This window comes from Hyaena hyaena, unplaced genomic scaffold (genome assembly GCF_003009895.1).
Source record: "Hyaena hyaena isolate Hyena2069 unplaced genomic scaffold, ASM300989v1 scaffold_159, whole genome shotgun sequence".
In the NCBI taxonomy this organism is placed as follows: Eukaryota; Metazoa; Chordata; class Mammalia; order Carnivora; family Hyaenidae; genus Hyaena; species Hyaena hyaena.
This window is the reverse complement of record NW_024080791.1, coordinates 2,457,177-2,477,579: the sequence shown is the minus strand read 5'-3', so window position 1 is coordinate 2,477,579 and position 20,403 is coordinate 2,457,177. Positions and strand designations below refer to the sequence as shown.

At 39.5% G+C, this 20,403-nt stretch overlaps 1 protein-coding gene across 4 annotated transcripts in view; it reads right to left on the bottom strand.

Annotated features, from left to right (window-relative positions):
- DNAJC10 (DnaJ heat shock protein family (Hsp40) member C10) overlaps nt 1-20,068 on the bottom strand; it is a 55,763-nt gene extending 35,695 nt beyond the window's left edge. Inside the window, exons 1-5 of one of the 4 annotated variants that reach the window (XM_039239637.1) lie at nt 19,871-20,068; nt 19,128-19,352; nt 18,058-18,407; nt 16,663-16,825; nt 15,060-15,110 (exon numbers count right to left, since the gene is read on the bottom strand). In XM_039239637.1, coding sequence (XP_039095568.1) covers nt 15,060-15,110; nt 16,663-16,825; nt 18,058-18,261 — 418 coding nt within the window. In that variant the 5' untranslated portion in view covers nt 18,262-18,407; nt 19,128-19,352; nt 19,871-20,068. Of the gene's footprint in view, nt 1-15,059; nt 15,111-16,662; nt 16,826-18,057; nt 18,408-19,127 lie in introns of all 4 variants that reach the window. The other 3 variants (XM_039239634.1, XM_039239635.1, XM_039239636.1) reach the window with 3 other exon arrangements.
- Nucleotides 20,069-20,403: the final 335 nt, after the last annotated feature.

Below are 20,403 nucleotides of genomic sequence, written 5' to 3'. Positions count from 1 at the left end.
TTCTTAATGCCATGTTATTAAAGCTTTTCCAAAACCCAGCGACATAAAATAAAACAAGCATATTTTAAAATGTGATTTTTAGCTTCTAAATTCCACAATTACAGTAATACCCATTAGTATCCATACAACCACAGCTAATAACCTGTTATCCCAGAAAAATGTAAAAATATAATGAGGTCACAAAGAGAAGAGATAACAGAGATAGATCTAAGAATGAAAAGCATAAATTACAAAGTGAGAGAAAACTAAAGTATAGCGTATATGGTCAATACAAAAACACGGATGAATAACTCTTATGCTAAAAGGTTTATTTCCCTTAAGAAAAAAGAGCAGCACAAGCACGGGCTTTGACATGAATTTGAGTGCATGTCCTATCTCGTACCGTGTTGGTCAGGAAAGGTTATGATACAGAAAACAGAGGACTCCAGTTATGTCATGGGCTGACAATAAAGGTTTACTCTACCATCTATCACAATCTATACTGGGTTGGCTGCAATTTCTTACAAATCATTTCACCACTGACCCCTGGCTGGGAGCAGGCTCTATTTTGAACACTGCTATTTCTTATGACAGAGCAAAATGATGAACACATGCTAGCTTTCAAAGCTTCTGCCCACAAGTGCCATCCATTACTTCTGTTTGGATTTCACTGGCCAAAGCAAGTCATATCGTCATGCCTGAGTTCTACAGAGCGGGATGTATAATCTCCATCGCGGAGAAGTATCTCAAGGAGAAACAATCAACATGGATGATTAAAATAAAATATATCACAAATACCTATTAGCTGAACTTAGCCATCAGTTTTCTTCCCTAAAATGCAGTTTGTAATTTCTGAAAATAAAACTGATAGTATCAATATTGAGAACCGTTGTGAGGATTCAATATGATAAATATTAGTTGCCTGAAACAGGAACTTGGCTCACTAATTATAGCAATGTTTCAATATCATTCCCTTCCACTTACCTACAAAGCATTCTTATATGACCACATATTACTTGACAGGACTTTGTCATAACAACTCACAAAGAGGCAGTTGGCACTCTTTTGAAACAACAACAGCTCTATGACGCTGCACTTTAAAAAAAAAACTTGCCCACAATTTTTGTCCCTCAGAATAAAGCCTTTTTAGAGGACATTTAATGTAACCAGTATGTTTGGTTCATAATAACAAGACCCTGAAAATAACAGTAACTACTCTCTAAAGAAAAGTTTTCTGACAAACTCTAATTGAACAAAATCCTAGATTTTCTTTGTTAGGAGATGATGGGGATGTAAAAAAAGATAGAAGATGATGGGGATGTAAAAAAAGAAGAAAAAGGAAAAAAGAGGCAGAGGTGCAGTGAGCTCCTCTGTCATTTCTTGAGCTTATCTTCAAAAGGATGCCTATACTGCAGGTACTATTCAGAATGACTCCTTAAGTCCTAAGACCAAGATGTCCTCTGCTTTTGCAGATACTGTCTAGAACCTGCTTATAAGACTGATATCAGACTCTTCTGTGACATAAAAAGATAATATGCACTATGTTTAAGGGGAAGAATGAGAACATTTTTAAAGCTTTCAAAGTGAGCTTATTAAACACATTTTCTCTTCTCTTCTATAGTTCATCATTCTAGAAGTCACTCCTGATAAAAGTGAACTATGTAATTTGGACTAACTCTCCCAATACAACTGCAAAATTGGACAAAATAGAAAAGATTTCTGTTGAAAGCATCAGTGAATTTCCAATGTAGTAACAAAATTAGAGGGCCAAAGTATGGGAGCAGGTGGAAATCACAGAGCCAATGTTTGTCACCTCTAGAAAAGGTAGTTGATAGGCAAGATACTGAGCAGATCTTTCAATATATTCAGGAGGAGGATAGAGGAACAAAAATGGAGTGTAGGAAACACTGAAGAAAGGGTCCTGTAAATCAAGATGAACTGGAAAGTTATCAGTCCTCTCAAAGTCCAAAAAACTCAGCTTTTGAATAGCTGCAGTCCCTGTTTAGATAAAGCTGATCTGAGATTGTTAGTGACCTCACCCCAGAAGAAAGCAGAACTCCTCCCTGGAGAAAAAGAACATACATAACTTTAAAATATCTTCGTAATTATTTGTGTGATTAGTTATACAAAAGACAAGCCTGAGTAACCCAAACTAAGAGAAATAACTGGTAATAGAAATAGATCTACAACCAAGTAGGCTAATGTGATATTTACACAAGTACAAATTGATACTACTGTCTTGCCACCTCACCTCCGCTTCTTCAACTAAAGCTTCATTCAGGACCAGCTGGTCTCAGCCCAGTAACACACACAAAGTAGTGTCAAAGATGAGATGCAATGGCCACAATTATACCCTGAACCTATAGTATTAGTTTATAACTGCTGAAAAGTTACCTCTAAGGTTTTATGGCTATATTTTAAACTATTCTTTGGGGGTTCTATATGAAATATTAGCAGTTCTTAACTGTTCTATAGCGACACATCTGAAAAAAGTTTGAACCCATATGGAAGGTAGAACACCATCAGCATATCTGCCAGGGCTGGAAACGGCGGCAAAATGGCTTTTTTGAAACCCCAACACAGCAAGTTCCCCAGAGGAGGCGGGCCAAGGAACCCAAATGCTAAGGCTGGCTGGCACTGTTCAAATGGCCCTCAACTCACCCCTCTGGCTGAACCACGGCACTGCCGGCTGAACCACGGCACTGCCGGCAGATTGGGTCCTAGAGCATCCCAGGCTCAAGCCCTAACCTAGCACTCTGCCACACCCTAACCCTAGCCTACCCCTCAGGCTCACTGGCTCCCCGCACCTGAGCCTGCCCTGCGCATGGGCCATCACTTCAGCCCTCCATGGAGATCACAGGACTGGTGCCGCTTTGGCCCTGGCGGCTTTCTAGGAAGCCGCCCTCACCGTATCCAAGGTGAGAGCTTTACGGGGAGTCTGAGGGGTAGGGCTAGGGTTAGGGTGTGGCAGAGGGCTAGGGCTAGGGTCCGAGCCTGCGTGAAGATAAAAGTGGGACGGGATCCGGAGATACAGAGGGAGGGGAGGGAACCCAGCTTGCGTGCAGCTGTGGTGATGAGCCGAGGTGAGTGGTGGTGAGCTGCAGTGAGTCCAGGGGAAAGGAAAGAGAAGCTGAGATTGCTCACAGAACCGTCCCTGGAGAAGAGAAATCCGTGGCTTGGAAAGAGTGTTTTTTAGTTCTGGCTGAGGTGCTGACTTTGAACTAGATGCCCCTGGTCTTAGAAGGCGCCAGAAAAAACTGTACTGCAGTGCTCCCGGGACCATCCCTGGCGGTGGTGGCTGGGTGTGGACTCTGTGGACCTGAAGTTGCTACATAACCCGAAGGTACTCTGGTTGTACTGCTGCTTGACCCCAGAGGATCAGAGGCTGTGACACTTCCCCCACCCCCCACTCAACCCTCCGCAGCAGGGAAGCAGCGACCTGTGGGACTGTTTAGAACGGTATAAACAAAGCCCAGGGAATGGGACCTGGAAACTAGGCGGGGCGTGGGGCATAGAACTCAGCCCACCTTGACTACATCCTCAGCACAGGGAGATCGGACCCAAAGCAATGATTTGCAATGCTTGTTTGAGAAGGGACTGGGGCGACGCCATTCTTCTCCCCACAACCACCAAGGCGGGGCCTCAGGGAGCAGTCTGCGGACACAGTGGAGGGGAGACCTGCCTACACCAAACCATGCCCATCGCCTCCAGAGAGCTGTTCTGTTGTGGTGGTTGTTGTTGCTGTTGTTGTGGTTTTTACCTGAGCCTAGGTTTACCTGTTTATTGGTTTTGTCTGTGCATTTGTCTACCTTTGTTCCCTCTGTGGTTATCTGTTTTCTTTTTACAGGGCTGCCTCAAGAAACAAGCAAAACTACACATGGTGGAATGTCCCAAATACCTCTTCATGTAGGGAAACAAAATAACCAAATGTTCAACAAGAGAAACCAAGAGCCACCAATCAAAGAACACTTCCTGAATAGACAGGCCCTTAACAGTCAAACAGCCCTCTCTAACACAGCAGAACTCGCAGGGGCAGAGTGTACAACAGGCTTTTAAAATTAACAAGAGATAGAAAGCTAACCAAAATGATGAAACGGAAGAACTCTCCTCCAAAGAAATTCCAGGAAGAAATGATAGATAAAGAACTGCTCAAAATAGATACAAGCAACATAACTGAACAAGAATTTAGAACAGTAATTATAAAATTAATCGCTGGGCTTGAAAAAAAAGCATGGAGGACATCAGAGAAACTATGGCTACAAACACTATGGAGTTTAAAAATAGTTATGATGAATTATAAAATGTGATAAATGAGATTCATAATAAATTGGAGGCATCCAATGCACGGATTGAAGAGGCAGAAAGGAGAATAAGTGATTTAGAAGACACAATTATAGAAAAAGAAGAAACTGAGAAAAAAAGAGATAAACTGATCCAGGAACATGAAAGAAGAGTTCGAGAGCTCAACGATACAATTAAATGGAACAATATCCGTATAATAGGAATCCCAGAAGAGGAAGAGAGAGGGAAAGGTGCTGAAGGAGTCCTGGAACAAATTAAAGCAGAGAACTTCCCCAACCTGGGGAGGGAAGTAGATGTTGAAATTCAAGAGGCACAGAGAACTCCCCTCAGATGTAACGTGACTCGATCTTCTGCACAACATATCATAGTGAAACTGGCAACATATAGGACAAAGAGAGAATTCTGAAAGCAGCTAGGGAGAAAAGGGCCCTAACATTCAAAGGGAAACCTATCAGAGTGGTGACAGATCTATCTACTGAAACTTGGCAGGCCAGAAAGGAATGGTCGATCTTTAATGTGATGAACAGAAAAAATATGCAGCCAAGAATCCTCTATCCGGAAGCCGGTCATTCAGAATAGAAGGAGAGATAAGTCTTTCCAAATAAACAAAAACTGAAAGAATTTGTCACTACTAAACCAGCCCTACAAGAAATCCTGAGGACTCTCTGAGGGAAATGTTGCAAGAATGCAAGATACTACAGACACCACCACAAGCATGAATCCCACAAATGACACAATGACTCTAAACTCATATATTTCAATAATCACACTGAATCTAAATGGGCTGAATGTTCCAATCAAAAGACACAGGGTAGCACAATGGATAAAAAAACAAAATCCATCTATTTGCTGTCTACAGGAAACACATTTTAGATTGGAAGATACCTTCAGATTAAAGGTAAGGGGATGGAGAAATATATATCATGCTACTGGAAGTCAAAAGAAAGCTGGAATAGCTATATTTATATCAGACACACTGGACTTTAAAGATAGTAACAAGGGATGAAGAAGGGCATTATATAATAATTACAGGGTCTATCCATCAGGAAGAACTAACAATTATAAATGTCTACACATTGAATATGGGAGCACCTAAATATTTAAAACAATTAATCACAAACAAAAACAACCTTATAGATAAGAATGTGCTAATAGCAGGAGACTTTAATACTCCACTTACAGCAATGCATAGATCACAAACAGAAAATCACTAAAGAAACAATGAACTTGAATGACACATCGGATCAGATGGATCTGACAGATAATATTTAGAACTCTACATCCTGAGGCCATGGAATTCACTTTCTTCTCAAGTGCACATGGTACATTCTCCATTATTGTTCACATACTGGGACATAAAGCAGCCCTCAATAAATATAAAAGAATTGAGATCATACCATGCATACTTTCAGATCACAATGCTATGAAACTTGAAATCAATCACAGGAAGAAGTCTGGAAGACCTCCAAAAACATGGAGGTTAAAGAACACCCTACTAAAGAATGAATGGGCTAATCAGGCAATTAGAGAAGAAATTAAAAGATATATGGAACAAATGAAAATGAAAATACAACAATCCAAACTCTATGGGATGTGGCAAAGGCAGTCCTAAGAGGAAAGTACATTGCTCTCCAGGCCTATTTCAAGAAATTAGAGAAAGTGCAAGTGCAAAATCTAACAGCTCACCTAAAGGAACTAGAGGGAGAGCAACAAGAGCACACCAGACCCAGGAAGAGAAGAAAAATAGTAAAAATCAGAGCAGAAATAAACAATATAGAAACCAAAGAAACAGCTGAACAGATTAATGAAACCAAGAGTTGGTTTTTTGAAAAAATAAACAAAATTGACAAACCTCTAGGCAGGCTTCTCAAAAAGAAAAGAGAGAGCACCCAAATAGACAAAATCATGAATGAAAATGGACTTACTACAACCAACCACTCAGAAATACAAGCAATTATCAGGGAATACTATGAAAAATTATATGCCAACAAACTGGCCAACTTAGAAGAAATGGACAAATTCCTAAACACACACTCACTACCAAAATTCACATGGGAAGAGATAGAAAATCTGAACAGACCTATAACTAGTGAAGAAATCGAATCAGTTATTAAAAATCTCCCAACAAATTAAGAGCCCTGGACCAGATGGCTTCCCTGGAGAATTCTACCAGACATTTAAAACAGAATTAATACCCATTCTAAGTCAAACTCTCACTTTTCACAGACGACATACTCTACATGGAAAACCCAACAGACTCCACCAGAAGCCTACTAGAGCTGATCCAAGAATTCAGCAAAGTTGCAGAGTACAAAATCAACATACAGAAATCGGCTGTATTTTTATACACCAACAATGAAGCAACAGAAATAGAACTATCAAGAAACTGATCCCCTTCACAATTGCACAAAAAAATATAAAATACCTAGGAATAAGCCTAACCAAAGATATAAAAGATCTGTATGGTGAAAACTATAGAAAACTTATGAAGGAAATTGAAGAAGACACAAAGAAATGGAAAAACATTCCATGCTCATGGACTGGAAGAATAAATATAGTTAAAATGTCATTACTACTCAAAGCTATCTACACATTCAATGCAATCCCAATAAAAATTGTACCAGCATTCTTCTCAAAGCTAGAACAAACTATCCTAAAATTTGTATGGAACCACAAAAGACCCCGAATAGCCAAAGTAATACTGAAGAATAAAACCAAAATGGGAGGCATCACCATCCAGGAATTTAGCAAAGTCTGTCATCATCAAGACAGTATGGTATTGGCACAAAAACACACACATAGACCAACGGAATAGAACTGAGAACTCAGAATTGGACCCAAATGTGTACAGCCAACTAATCTTTGACAAAGCAGGAAAGAGTATTCAATGGAAAAGACAGCCTCTTTAACAGATGGTGCTAGGAGAACTGGACAGCAACATGCAGAAAAATGAAACCAGATCACTTTCTCACACCATACACAAAAATAAACTCAAAATGGATAAAGGACCTGAATGTGAGACAGGAAACCATCAAAACCATAGAGGAGAAAGCTGGAAACAACCTCCTTGACCTCCACCGCAACAATTTCTTACTGACAAATCCCCAAAGGCAAGGATATCAAGAGCAAAAATGAACTAATGGGACCTCATCAAGATTTAAAGCATCTGCACGGCCAAGGAAACAATCCATAAAACTAACAGGCAACAGACGGAATGGGAAAAGAGAGTTGCACATGACATATCAGATAAGGGTTAGTATCCAAAATCTATAAGGAACTCACCAAACTCCACACCCAAAAAACAAACAATCCAGTAAAGAAATGGGCAGAAGACATGAACAGACATTTTTCCAAAGAGAACATCCAGATGGCAACAGACACATGAAACGATACTCAGCATCCCTCCTCATCAGGGAAATACAAATCAAAACCACACTGAGATACCACCTCACGCCAGTCAGAGTGGCTAAAATGAGGACTCTAGATGCTGGCGAGGATGTGGAGAAACAGGCACCCTCCTACACTGTTGGTGGGAATGTAAACTGGTGCAGCCCCTCTGGAAAACATTGTGGAGTTTCTTCAAAAATTTAACAATAGAACTCCCCTATGACCCAGCAATAGCACTGCTAGGAATTTACCCAAGGGATACAGGAGTGCTGATGCATAGGAGCACATGTACCCCAATGTTCATAGCAGCTCTCTCAACAATAGCCGAAACATGGAAAGAGCCTAAGGGTCCATCGACAGATGAACGGATCAAGAAGATGCGGTTTATCTATACAATGGAATACTACACGGCAATGAGAAAGAATGAAATCTGGCCATGTGTAGCAACATGGATGGAACTTGAGAATGTTATGCTGAGCGAAATAAGTCAGGCAGAAAAGGACAGATAACATATGTTTGCACGTATAGGAGGATTAGGAGGAACTTAACAGAGAACCATGGGTGAGAAGAAGGGGAAAAATAGTGGGGGAGAGGGACGGAGGCAAACTGTGAGAGACTCTTGAATGCTGAGAACAAACAGGGCAGATGGGGTGGGGTGGGGAAGGGGGGATGGGCATGGAGGAGGGCACTTGTGGGGATGAGCACTGAGTGTTATATGGAAACCAAGTTGACAATAAACTATTAAAAAAATAAATAAAATTTTCTAAAATGCAATGGAAAACTGCAATAGAACTGTATTTTTATATCCATTTTCACATAAATCAAAGTCAAAATAAATCTGCTTCCAAAAAAACCAAAAAGGTATCCCTAGCTCTACAATCCAAAAGCTTCAAAACAGGAAGTTTGCAAGTTTGCAGCAAGCTCTCCTGGAATCCGAACCTGTCCTGAACTGATCTGGGGTTATATATTATTCTTACTCTTCTTTTTTAGTATACCTACTTATACATTTCTTGGCAGAAATTATGTTTTAGGAACACTTATGTGTCTCAGTCACTTAAGCATGCAACTCTTGATCTTGGCCCAGATAATAATCTCACGTTTCTAAGACTAAGCTCTGTCCTGTGTTGGACTCTGGTGACAGCATGAAGCCTGCTTGAGATCCTCTCTCTCCCTCTCTTTCTCTCGCTGTGTCATCCCTGCATATGCACATTCCCTCTCTCTCAAATAAATTTAAAAAATATTGTTTTTAAAAGGTATAATGCCCCACATTCTGCAAAGAACATTATTTGATACAGTTTATACCGTGAAAATTATTATTAAAATTTTTTAATTTATTTCTGAGAGAGAGAGAGAAAGAGAGACAGTGTCAGCAGGGAGGGTCAGAGAGAGAGGGAAATACAGAATCTGAGATAGGCTCCAGGCTCTGTGCTGGCAATCAATACAGAGCCCAACGCGGGGCTTGAACCCACGGACTATGAGATCATGACCTGACCTGAAGTTAGACGCTTAACTGACTGAGCCACCCAGACACCCCTAAAAATGTTTTTTTTTAACATGTATTCATTTTTGAGAGACAGAGAGAGACAGAATGCAAGTAGGGGAGGGGCAGAGAGAGGAGACACAGTATCTGAGGAAGGCTCAGCTGTGAGCTCAGAACCCATAAACAGTGAGATCATGATCTGAACCAAAGTGGGACGCTTAACTGACAGAGCCACCCAGGCGCCCCTGTATTGTGAAGATTATTAAAGGGAAACTTCACTAGAGTCAGAGGCTTGAATATGAAGCCATACCTCTCAGCATCAATTACAGGAAGAATTGTCAATTATAGACCACTGACAGAATCATCATCAACAGAAAAGAATGATCAATTATAGGCCCCAACAAAAAAAGATGAACTTGAATTTCTTATAAGACACTGACTACTCCTACATATCAGCCAGTGAGAAACTGTCATTACCTCGAACTCTTGCTTTCCTCCAACAGATTTTCACTCAGAACAATCCCTCCCAACTCCCTCCTTCTCCATAAAATAATGTTCCTCTCCTTTGTTTGTTGCACTTGCCTACGATTTTGCCCTAACTTGCATATCCCAAAATGCAGTTCTGTAAATATACCCATTCTTTTGCTAGTAAAAAAAACCATTTTATTGTTATATTAATATTACTTGGTGATCAGCCCTGGGATCCAGACAGAACCCCCAACAACTAGGAGACTGGCGAGCAAACAAGTGCAGTAACCACAGAGCCAAATGAGCTTATTGCTTCCTTATAAACCTGGAGTTTTTTCCTGGATTTCAAGTTCTGTTCTCTGTGTTCTGAACTCTCCAAGATTTATTCGGGATTTGTTTTAAGGCTTTGTCCTTGAGAATACTTGTTTGGCTTTTGGTCCGACTCCTTTTTAGAACCAGACTGTTCCTATTGGAACTGCATCGACCTTTCATTCAACTCCTTCTTGTGACACACCATTTCTATAGAAACTGTTCTTGCCGGGAAAGTGCTAGCCTTCAGTAACCTCTTTTCTGGAACTGGACTATTCCTGGTGGAACTGTGCTGGTCTTCGGTCTTACTCCTTTTGGATTCAGGCTGTGTTTATTGGGAACTGTGCTGTTTAGGCATTTTTCTTTCTGCCTTAGAAAAAAAACCTCTAGGGGCGCCTGGGTGGCTTAGTCGGTTAAGCGTCCGACTTTCGCTTAGGTCATGATCTCGCGGTTCGTGGGTTCGAGCCCCGCGTCGGGCCCTGTGCTGACTGCCAGCTCGGAGCCTGGAGCCTGTTTCAGTCTGTGACTCCCTCTCTCTCTGACCCTCCCCTGTTCACGCTGTCTCTCTCTCTCTCCTAGAAATAAATAAAACATTAAAAAAAAAAAAATTTAGAAAAAAAACCTCTAGAAAAGGGATCCCAGTCATCAAAATGCTTTTCAAGGGCACCTCTACTTTTAGGACCCCAGCCGGTTTTATGTTTAAAACTATGGTCCTTCCTCATGTATACTTCCAATTAGATGAACCCACTTAACTAAACATAATTTAGAACTTCAATGGCCATTATGGTAAACTTTTGATTTCCTTAAACTTAACTTTTCTCAAAAGTAAACTGGAAAGCCATGGCTCTACAAGTGTCAAAACTGAATGGGATGCCTCTACTGACTGGCATTTAGAAGCATCCAAATGTTATCAAGAACCTAAAACTGCCTCTACAAAATACAATTTCTACACTAAATGAGGCAAACAACTAAAAAAAGACAACAAGGCTTCCAAGGCCTCCCCTCCCCAAGCCCATCTGGTCTCAGGACTCCTGGCAGCCCCTCCTGCTCAAGCCCCTCCTCACTACCATCATCCTCCCTGGAGCCTCCAACTCTACTATACCCTTGGTTTCCTTGTTCAAATTCTCTCACTGAACTTCTCTTCTCTTCAGAATCTCTCCTGGCTTCCTCCTCTCCTAAACCTTTTAAAACCTGCCCCCTTAGAGACTTCTGAGGATCCAAATAATCCCCAAATTTCTTATGTTCCCTGGACTAAGGATGAATCACAAGTCAAGTTTCCTAAAGTGACTGAAGACCCCTATAGATTTGCTGAAGATTTGAGCAGTTATTTAAACTTACCAACCTGGTTTCTCAGATATACATTAGTTAGTCTATGTGCTTGTTCACGAGGGCCAGGCTAAAAAGTGGATGAAACTAGCCCAAAGGGATTCAGACAAACAGACCCCTAACTTTTGGCAAGATTTTAGAACACTTGGCTGGAAACCTCTGCTGAGAAATTACAGTAGCCTTTCCTAAGCCTGTTAATTGGAACTAAATTTAGGCTTGCACAAATACCTGATGAACCTATTCATGACTATTACAATCATTCAAACCGTCTTTACAGAAAATTCTGATCTTGCTGTAGATATTGAATCCACACAGGTAGCATTTAACTTTATGTTTATTAGTAGGCTGAATTGGGGTCTTTCTCATTTAATTAAAAGAACCAAGATGAACGGGAAATTATGTCCACTCTAGATTTAATTTGGCAAACCAGCTTGCTTGCACCCTACATGAATTACCTGAAAGACTGCTAAAATTCTTAATTTTTAACTCCAGCAAATGAAAGCCCCCTAAGCGAACCCCAAACCCCCTAGTTTCTATTACTGCAAAGAGCCAGGACACTGGAAAAAAGATTGTTACCCTCTTAAGTGCTTCAGACATCTTCAGCCCTCTAGCCAGTCTTTCCAAAATGCTCTTAATTCCCAATGATGGGGCTTTAAGGAACTCCCAGGGGTCTTCCCTATCTTTCCACTTAATCAGGTTGGAGAAATCACTCTCAGATTGGGAATCAATTCCTCTCTGTCCTTTACACCAAGCTACAGTCTTGGAGCTCCATCTCACTGCTATGAAATAGATTTGCCTCAGCAGTTCAAATAGTGGGGGGGTCTTGAATCACCCTCTGCAGGTCCCTATCTCTGATACTATCCCCTTTTGTCCAGGCCCTTTAAGAAATACACACTTTTTTCCCTCCTTAGTTCTGCCACCCCATTCAGTTATCAGGCTGAGATTTCTTAAAAAATATTATGACAGAACTGCTTTCTCCCAAAAGGGGGAAATACTTTTATAATTAGACATTGGTAACTAAAATACCCAGCTAGGTAAGTTCAATGACCCTTCAACATCTTTTATTATATCTGACAGTTCCACAGCTGACTCTGAGGACAATGATCATTTGTCCCTATTGGATCAGCTACCATCCTCTTTATGCACAAGATCTTCAACAGATACTGGCAGAATCTATAGAGCATCTCCCATCAAGATTCAAACAGATCACTCAAAACCCCTCCCCAGAATTAATGAATACTTTAAAGAAGCCCTTCAAGGCATCCAGACCATAATAGAAGATTACAAGGCTCAGGGCCTCAGTATTCCGTACACTAGAGCCCATGACACTATGGGCACTTATTTTACCTATGAGAAAACCTAAATAGCCAAAGATGGAGGTTTGTTCAGGAGCTCCAAGTAATAGATACCATTGTTCTCACTCGGCACCCTCTTGTTCCTAACCCCCATATGGTACTGACGTCTACTCCTACACAAGAAATTTTTCACTATCTATTATCTGTGTAGTACACTTTTAGTATTCCAGTTGGTAAGGCTAGCCAATTTATTTTTGCTTTCATTCTGGAAGAATAGAAATGTACCTGAACAATAATACACTAAGGTATAACAGAGAGTCTTTCTCATTTTTTCCAAATCTTAAAAGCTGACATGGATGACATAGTTTTCCGCAGGGTCTACTTTGCTACAATAGGTTATCTGCTTCTCTGCTGCGCTTCTCAAACCTCTTCATAGGAAGACAGTATCTATCCCTTAAAACTTTTGGACTTATTGGGACATAAAGTCTCCAAAGAAAAATTGCAGTTTGCTCAAACTCAGGTTCTATACTTAGGGTACCTGGTTTCAGAACAAGGACTACATTTGGATTCTTGAAATCTTCACTGCATCCCACTTTCCCCAAATCTAAAACTAATATCTAATTATGTTTTCTTGGACTGACTGCCAATGTTGAAACTGGATTCCAAACTTCCCTCTTATAGCTAAACCTCTATATGCTTTACTAACAAAAGGAAAAAAAAAAAAAGACAAACCTATTATTTAGAAGATCAAGAAGACACAGCTTTTATGATTTAAAAAACAAAACCTAAAAGCCAACTTCCCTTTTCCCTCTTTGTATGTGAGAGAGAAGGAAGCCTTTGCCTGCATTCCCCAAACCTCTGCAAAAGGGGGAAACCTCTTCTGATTATGGCCTTTCAGAAACACCCTCATGAAGATCCTTTTATCAAATTATATCTTTACCTCCTTTTCCTAAAGGATTAGAAGGTTCAGAATCCACAAGTCTTTCTTTCACTTGATTTATTATCTGACTCTGGAACTCTTATCTAAATTCATGGCCTCTCAATTTGCAACCTTACAGGCTGCATTATTAGGTAACATTTGTTTCCAAACAGTTCTTTTCAGACAACACTACTGTTATAATATATCTTTGAGGTTTTGCTATTTTTTTGAGGTTCTGTTATTTTTTGCAACAAGTTCATTAGCTATTACTTCATTTTTATACTTGCACTGTATCCTCCCAAATGCAGTTGGTTAATTCACTGTGCTTTTGCAGTATTCACCGGTTTGCTTTCACGGCCACTTTAAGTGGGGACTTCCAGGAGGCATACATAACTCTGTAGGGAGAACTTCTCCCCGATGTGGGAGTAAGTGCCAATAAATATTTTCAGTTACCTACATTCAGAGCTAGGGTCTTGGTTTAAAACCATCATACGATTTGGAATATTGTTACTTCTTGTTTTGTATAATATAAGTTTTGTATTTTGTTGTCTGCTAATCTTTTGTAGAAATCATATGCCCATAAAAAAGATCTCCAATGCTTACTTTCTTTATAAATATGAATTATACATGAGAAGTGCATAAGAGTTCTCTTTCCTAACCTTCCTTGTTATTCAAATGAGGCCATAAGTGATTTCTAACTGTTAAGTACTTTCCTGAAAGGTCCTTCTTGGCACTGAGGAAAACCATTATATATGGAAAAACTGACTCTTGATCAGGGCTGCTTTCAGAAAAAGATCAAAAGGGAGGAAAGTGAAAATTAATAGAGGAAAACCTCACTAAAGTAGACTGGGAAAGTGAAAAGGGGGAAATCACACCAGTCAACATTAATTACAGGAAAAACTATCAACTGCATACCCTGACAGAAGAATCATAACAGGAAAAAGTGATCAATTATAGGTCAAAACCAAAATTGTAGTAGTTAGTACCACTACTACCCCTGCAAATCAGCTAATAAGAAACTGTCATCACTTTGAATTCCTGCTTTTCTAATGGACTTTTATTTAAAGCAACCCCTCTGAACTGCCTTCTCCTCCATAAAACAAAACAAAACAAAACAAAAATGTTACTTTTATTTGCTAGAATGGCCTATGGTTTTGCCATTGCTTGTGTGTCCTGAATTACAATTTTCTGCTATTCCTGAATAAGACCATTTTTGCTGGTAAAACTATTTTATTTTAAAAGTTAACAATGTCACATTATCTTGCTACAATCAAAAAAAAAAAATCTAAATTCCAGGGGCTCAGTCGGTTAAGCATCCAACTTCGGCTCAGGTCATGATCTCACTGTTCATGGATTCGACACCTGAGTCAGGTTCTATGCTGACAGCTCAGAGCCTGGAGCCTGCTTCGGATTCTGTGTCTCCCTTCTTCTGCCCTCCCCTGTTCATGTTCTCTCTCTCTCTCTCTCTCTCAAAATAAATAACTAAGCACTTAAAAAAATAAATTCTAAATTCCAAATATATCTGTCCTCAAGAGTTTTAGGTAAGAGACTGGTCTTGGACTAGTTTTAGAAAATCATATGCCCATAAACTTACCAAATTCTCTTCTATCCAATGTTATGATTTCAGGATCATCATCATAAATACCTAATTTAAAAGTAAAAATGATAAAATTAATGGTTCATCATAAAAATAAATTACCACATAAAAATAGATTACTTAGGTCTTGTTTGAAACACCAAAAAGCAGACTACTATACTACATCTCAAAGTTGAAGAAAGCACAATAAACAGAAAAACCAAGAGTAAATGATACCACTGGTGATACATCTAAAGAATGATAAAAAACAAAAAATTAGTTTCCTGATATGGACTGCTGCAGCTGTTTGGGGGTTCCTGATAACCATAATTTTAACTCCACAGAAAATTTCTATTATTTTTTTTTTAACTTTTTATTTTGCAATAATTATGACTCACAAGAAGTAGTAAAAATAGCAGATTTCCATGTACCCTTCACTCGGCTTCCCCTAATGGTGACTTATGTAGTTTTAATAAAATATCAAAAGTAGGAAATTGACACTGAATCCTTACTGTTAACTAGGGATTTCACTTCTTTTTCTGATTATGTTTTTTAAAAATAAACTATCACTAAAGCATCATTAGAATGTTTACAGAGATAAAGACCAGCTTATTTAATATAAATTTTATTTATCATAATTAAAACCAATGTGAGAAAATTTCATTTCTACATATCAAAATAATACTAGTGATGGATATAAACCAGGTGTCAGCAAACTTTTTCTGTAGAGGCCAGTTAAATAGGCCTTGTGGGGCACACAGTTTTTGTCACAACTATTCAATTCTGCCCAGGAAGTGAGAGAAGCTGTAGACAATATGTAAATAAATGGGCATAACTTTATTCTCATAGTTTTTTGATTAGCTAAAACTTTATAAAAATAGGTAGCTGGCCAGATTTAGCCCATGAAATGTAGATTACTGACATGATATATACTATTGAGCTGCAGTGAATATACTAGAAAATAGTATTTTAAAGAGAAAAAAGGCAGTCCTGAGAAACAAATACTTCAGATATGAATTTAAAATATTTTATGTAGTCTAACATAAAAGCATACCTCAGTTCTTAGTGTGCATTTGAGGCTAATCAATAATGAAGAGAAATATTGGGTAAGCAAATGCTCCCTCTTTACCCACCTTGCGGGATCCCTGTGTTTACTTTACCCACCCTTGATTTCTTTCACTTGCTTCCTCCCTCCACTCTTCCCTCATTTCTTATTCCTGTCAACGCATCCAACTATTATTAATAAGGCTTCCACAAGAGAAGGATGGCATTTCTACTGATTGACCACTATTAAAGGAAACCTTAGCTTTTCTTGGAAAATATGATGCTTTGAAAATAACAAAAGGTCTTAGTATTTAACATCTACTGCAAATATTTTTTAAATTAAATAACATCTTTTAAAAGTATCTAACAAGATCATAACTAAAATACCTTTACATCTGTGCAGACAATATCTACATACCACCTGGCTTTGCTTTTGAATTCCGCTTCCATGATACATTAAAAAAATTCAAGGTGATACATATTAACTGTGTAAGTTTAGTGATGAAACAAAATTAATTTTCTAAATTTACTCAAATAAAAAAAACAAGATTTCATACAGAGTATCATATCATCTTACCAAAATCATAACGATAATAATTCCAGCTTTCATACTGGCCACCTTGATTATCTGCAAGTCCTTTTTCTCCGTATTTATCATACTTTTTCCGCAGATCTTCATCTTTAAGAACTTCATATGCTCTATTTATTTTTAAAAAATCACTATGTGCATTTGGGTTATTCTATTAAAAAATAGTAGATATAACAGTTGTTTCAGATATGTGATCAAGTACATTCAAAACCTCTATGAAGTTTTAATTTAACCTTGAAATTTCTGGGAGAACAGACACCAAAATTAAGGAGGAGGAATACAATATGAAATGGGTTATCATGGGTTGAAATAAAGTATTTTGAAGAACAAAGAAATTTCTAAGTTATTTTTTTATTTGAAGCAAAATCAACATATTATCTAAGAAAAAAAAAAGTGCCCCAATCCATCAGATGATTAAATGAGACTAATATTAGAGTAAAACTCAAAACTGGATTGGAATGTTCCTCATTTGTTAGTCTTTCACAGAATTAGTTTTTGAAGAATGCTTTCATCTAAATAGTTATAAAAGGTCTACCATGTTTCACATGGAAGCTTAAAAATCATATTCTGAAATTTTAAAGAAAAATATGAAAAAATAAAAATTCTAAACATAACAGAAGGTAGGTCTCAGGGAAAGAAGACCAACTAATAGGTTTTAGGGAAATACTGATTCTACTGCTGAACTTTATGCAATCAAAATAAAATAACCTTATTTTAGGAACTCTATATAGAAAACAGAAAATTATAAATCATACCTTTCTCCTTGATGAGTTAAATCTCATTAAAAATTTAGATAAACTATAAAAAATACCATAAGTATTAAAACTAATTTAGTTTTGAAATATGACATTATTGAATACATAATCAAATATTTATGATTGGAATTACCTGGATTTGGCTGCTCTTACATTTTAATTTGTAATAATTTCTGACTCTGGTGTGAGATTTGTGCATGGAGAAAACGGTGCAAGTTGAAGCATGTTATTATTAGTTGTTACTGCCATTTTTGGCAAGAATCTTCCTAATTCTAAGGGAATAATTCTCCTGTTACAGTTATGAAATACTTGATTTTAACTTACTTCATTAAGATAAACTACTTCAACTACTCCATAGACATTATCGTTGGTTTTGGAATTAACATCTGTAATGGAACTGGTACAACTCAGTTTTCAAATTAAGACGGAACTGCATTTTTGATATCAATATTTTTTCAAACTGTTCTCAATCAGTATTTTGCTGGTTCTTTTTTTAGTACAGAAGCTGAATTGTGACTTTTGACATGTGATTCTTTTTAAGCATTTTGAGCACTTAAAATTTAACTCTTTATCAAAACTTCACTGAAATACATTGATCAGATGTATTTAAAAAGAAAACTTTACCTACCGGGTTTTTATCAGGATGTAGCTTCAATGCCAATTTCTTGAAAGCTTGTCTTATTTCTCTACTGCTTGCAGTTTTGGATACTCCAAGTAAACTGTAAAAATCCTGATCTGTGCCCACTAAAACGGTCACATACACTATTAGAAAACACAGAATGACCCTTTTGAAGTCTCTGAAGTAGTCATTTTTATTAAACCAGACTCCCATTCTTTTTCTTATACAAGTTCGGATTTAAGTGAACATTAAGATACACCACCAGTTCCAGTTGATACAATATGCAAGTTTGAGAACTTCTGTTCACATTACTCCAAGAGCGAATCAAGCATCAAGAAACCGTGTCCCAAAATGTCAATCTAAAGAGAGGAAACCAGGTAGTTAAAAACACATTTAAAAAACCCAGCAATAACACTAGTAAATAACATGGCCATTAACAAGCTCCATTTGATGGCAAATCAGGGTGAGCTCCAGCCTCTAGTCTTTGGGGGCTCCTTCACTGCTTCCATATCCAGGCAGCCAGATTTGTTAAACCACTCAAGATAGGAGATATTGTAAAAGGTAGTGTGCAGTTGTAGCTAGCTACACCACTTTAAAAATAAACAAATTCAATGATTTGCTCTGATCAGCACAGAACACAAGGCTAGGAAAAAACCGTTTCCTTTTTTACCTAGCTTTTATTAAGCACTGCTCTTTTGTAATACCACTTCCTTTTTGGCTACTTCTTTACCACTTTAAGGCTACATCGTTTTCATTTTAATCAGATTTCACTTGTAGGAAATATCCTTTGGAAGGACTAGAAGGAAGTATACGGTCCTTTCAAAGAGTATTTTTCATATATCTTTTCCAACAATGGCAGTGAATTTATAAACGGTTAGACAACATACTTAGTACGGCAAGTTTGTTCCGAGTTTTCTCAAAAGGTGCTTAGACTACACTTAAGTAGGGACTACTTTCTATAAATAGCCGAATAAGAACTACAAATTAACACTATAGTTTTATTGCAAAGTTGACATTTGAGGCAAAAATGGAAAAAGAAACAGAAAAAGAGAAGGAATCAGTTATTTTGACATGCTCACCTGTGCAGGGTAAATAATCTCCACTTCATCAGATCACAAAAGATCTCAAAATACTTTGGAAAAAATCTAACTTTCTTAGCATTGTTTCTCTTTTCTTCATTTAATCCTAAGCGTCTACATCTTCTCCTTACCTGCGAATGGTCTTTGGCTCACTTCTAACTCCTTTTCATGCAACCAAAACACACCTTTGTAACGTATAGTGATGGAGAGTAACAAATATTCAGACTAAAAAACAAGAGGAAAACAGAGAACATATTCTCCAATACCACGATGGGACAAGCAAGTGGTGTTCCTAGCGGTCGTTCTCAGCGTGGGTGTGGTTGACTACATCTGCGTCAAGCTTCGGGGACAGGTGGAAGCTGCAGGTAAATGCAATACGAAGGATTTCTGGCTGCCATCACCCCAGAACAGGATGCGGAAAGAGGGGAAAGATGGGGACATCCCGTTAAAGAGACTATTGAGTGCTGCTGGTGTATGAAGTCTCTGGCAGGACTTGGGTGAAAAGATCCTGAGTAACTGACTTAAGTGAGAGAAACTGTAGCAAGAAACGGGGAAACGAGATTGGAAGAAGGGTGATGATGTAGGTAATCAGAAAAAGATCGGGAGCGAGAGCACAAACCCCGTCTCAGGGGCGGAGAGGAAGGGAGGGGAGATTGAGGTGCAGAGGCGTTGCGCTCTCCCTTCCAGGAGGGCCCAGGCTGCCGCCGGCTCCAGCAGAGCCCCGGGCCCCGGCCCATGCCCACCTCAGTGTAGCGGGGTCGCCTCCGGCAGCTACTCCCCCATCCTCAATTCCCGGCGGCGGAGCCCACCCGGCCGAGCGCAAGCTGTGCGCGCGTGAACAAAGCACGCCCTCTCCGACCGCCGGGCCGCCGCGCGCGGGATGGGGGAGGACGAGCCGCACCGGCAGCAACCAGCGCTGCAGCTCCAGTCGGCTCCTCGCGCCCCGGTCCCCACGGCGAGCCGGGGCGGGGCCTGGCGCGGGGCACTATGGGAAAGGCGTAGAGGACGCCGGGGCCTGGGAACACCCGCAGCCGACTCGGAAGGGGCGGCGGCAGCAGGGTGGGGAGGGCAGTTTAGCTTTGGGTTGACGTGGCCATCAGCGCGGAATCCGGCTTCGGCTCCGGGTTGAGTAACCTGCTCAACCCCAGAAATCCGCGCCCCCGCAGTAAAGCCGCTGGCGCACGCGGCGGGGCGGACGTGGGTCTAGGGAACCCGCCTCTTCCGGCTTCCGTTGCTATGGTGACGGGAAAACCTGGGGGGCGGGTTTAGGCGTGCA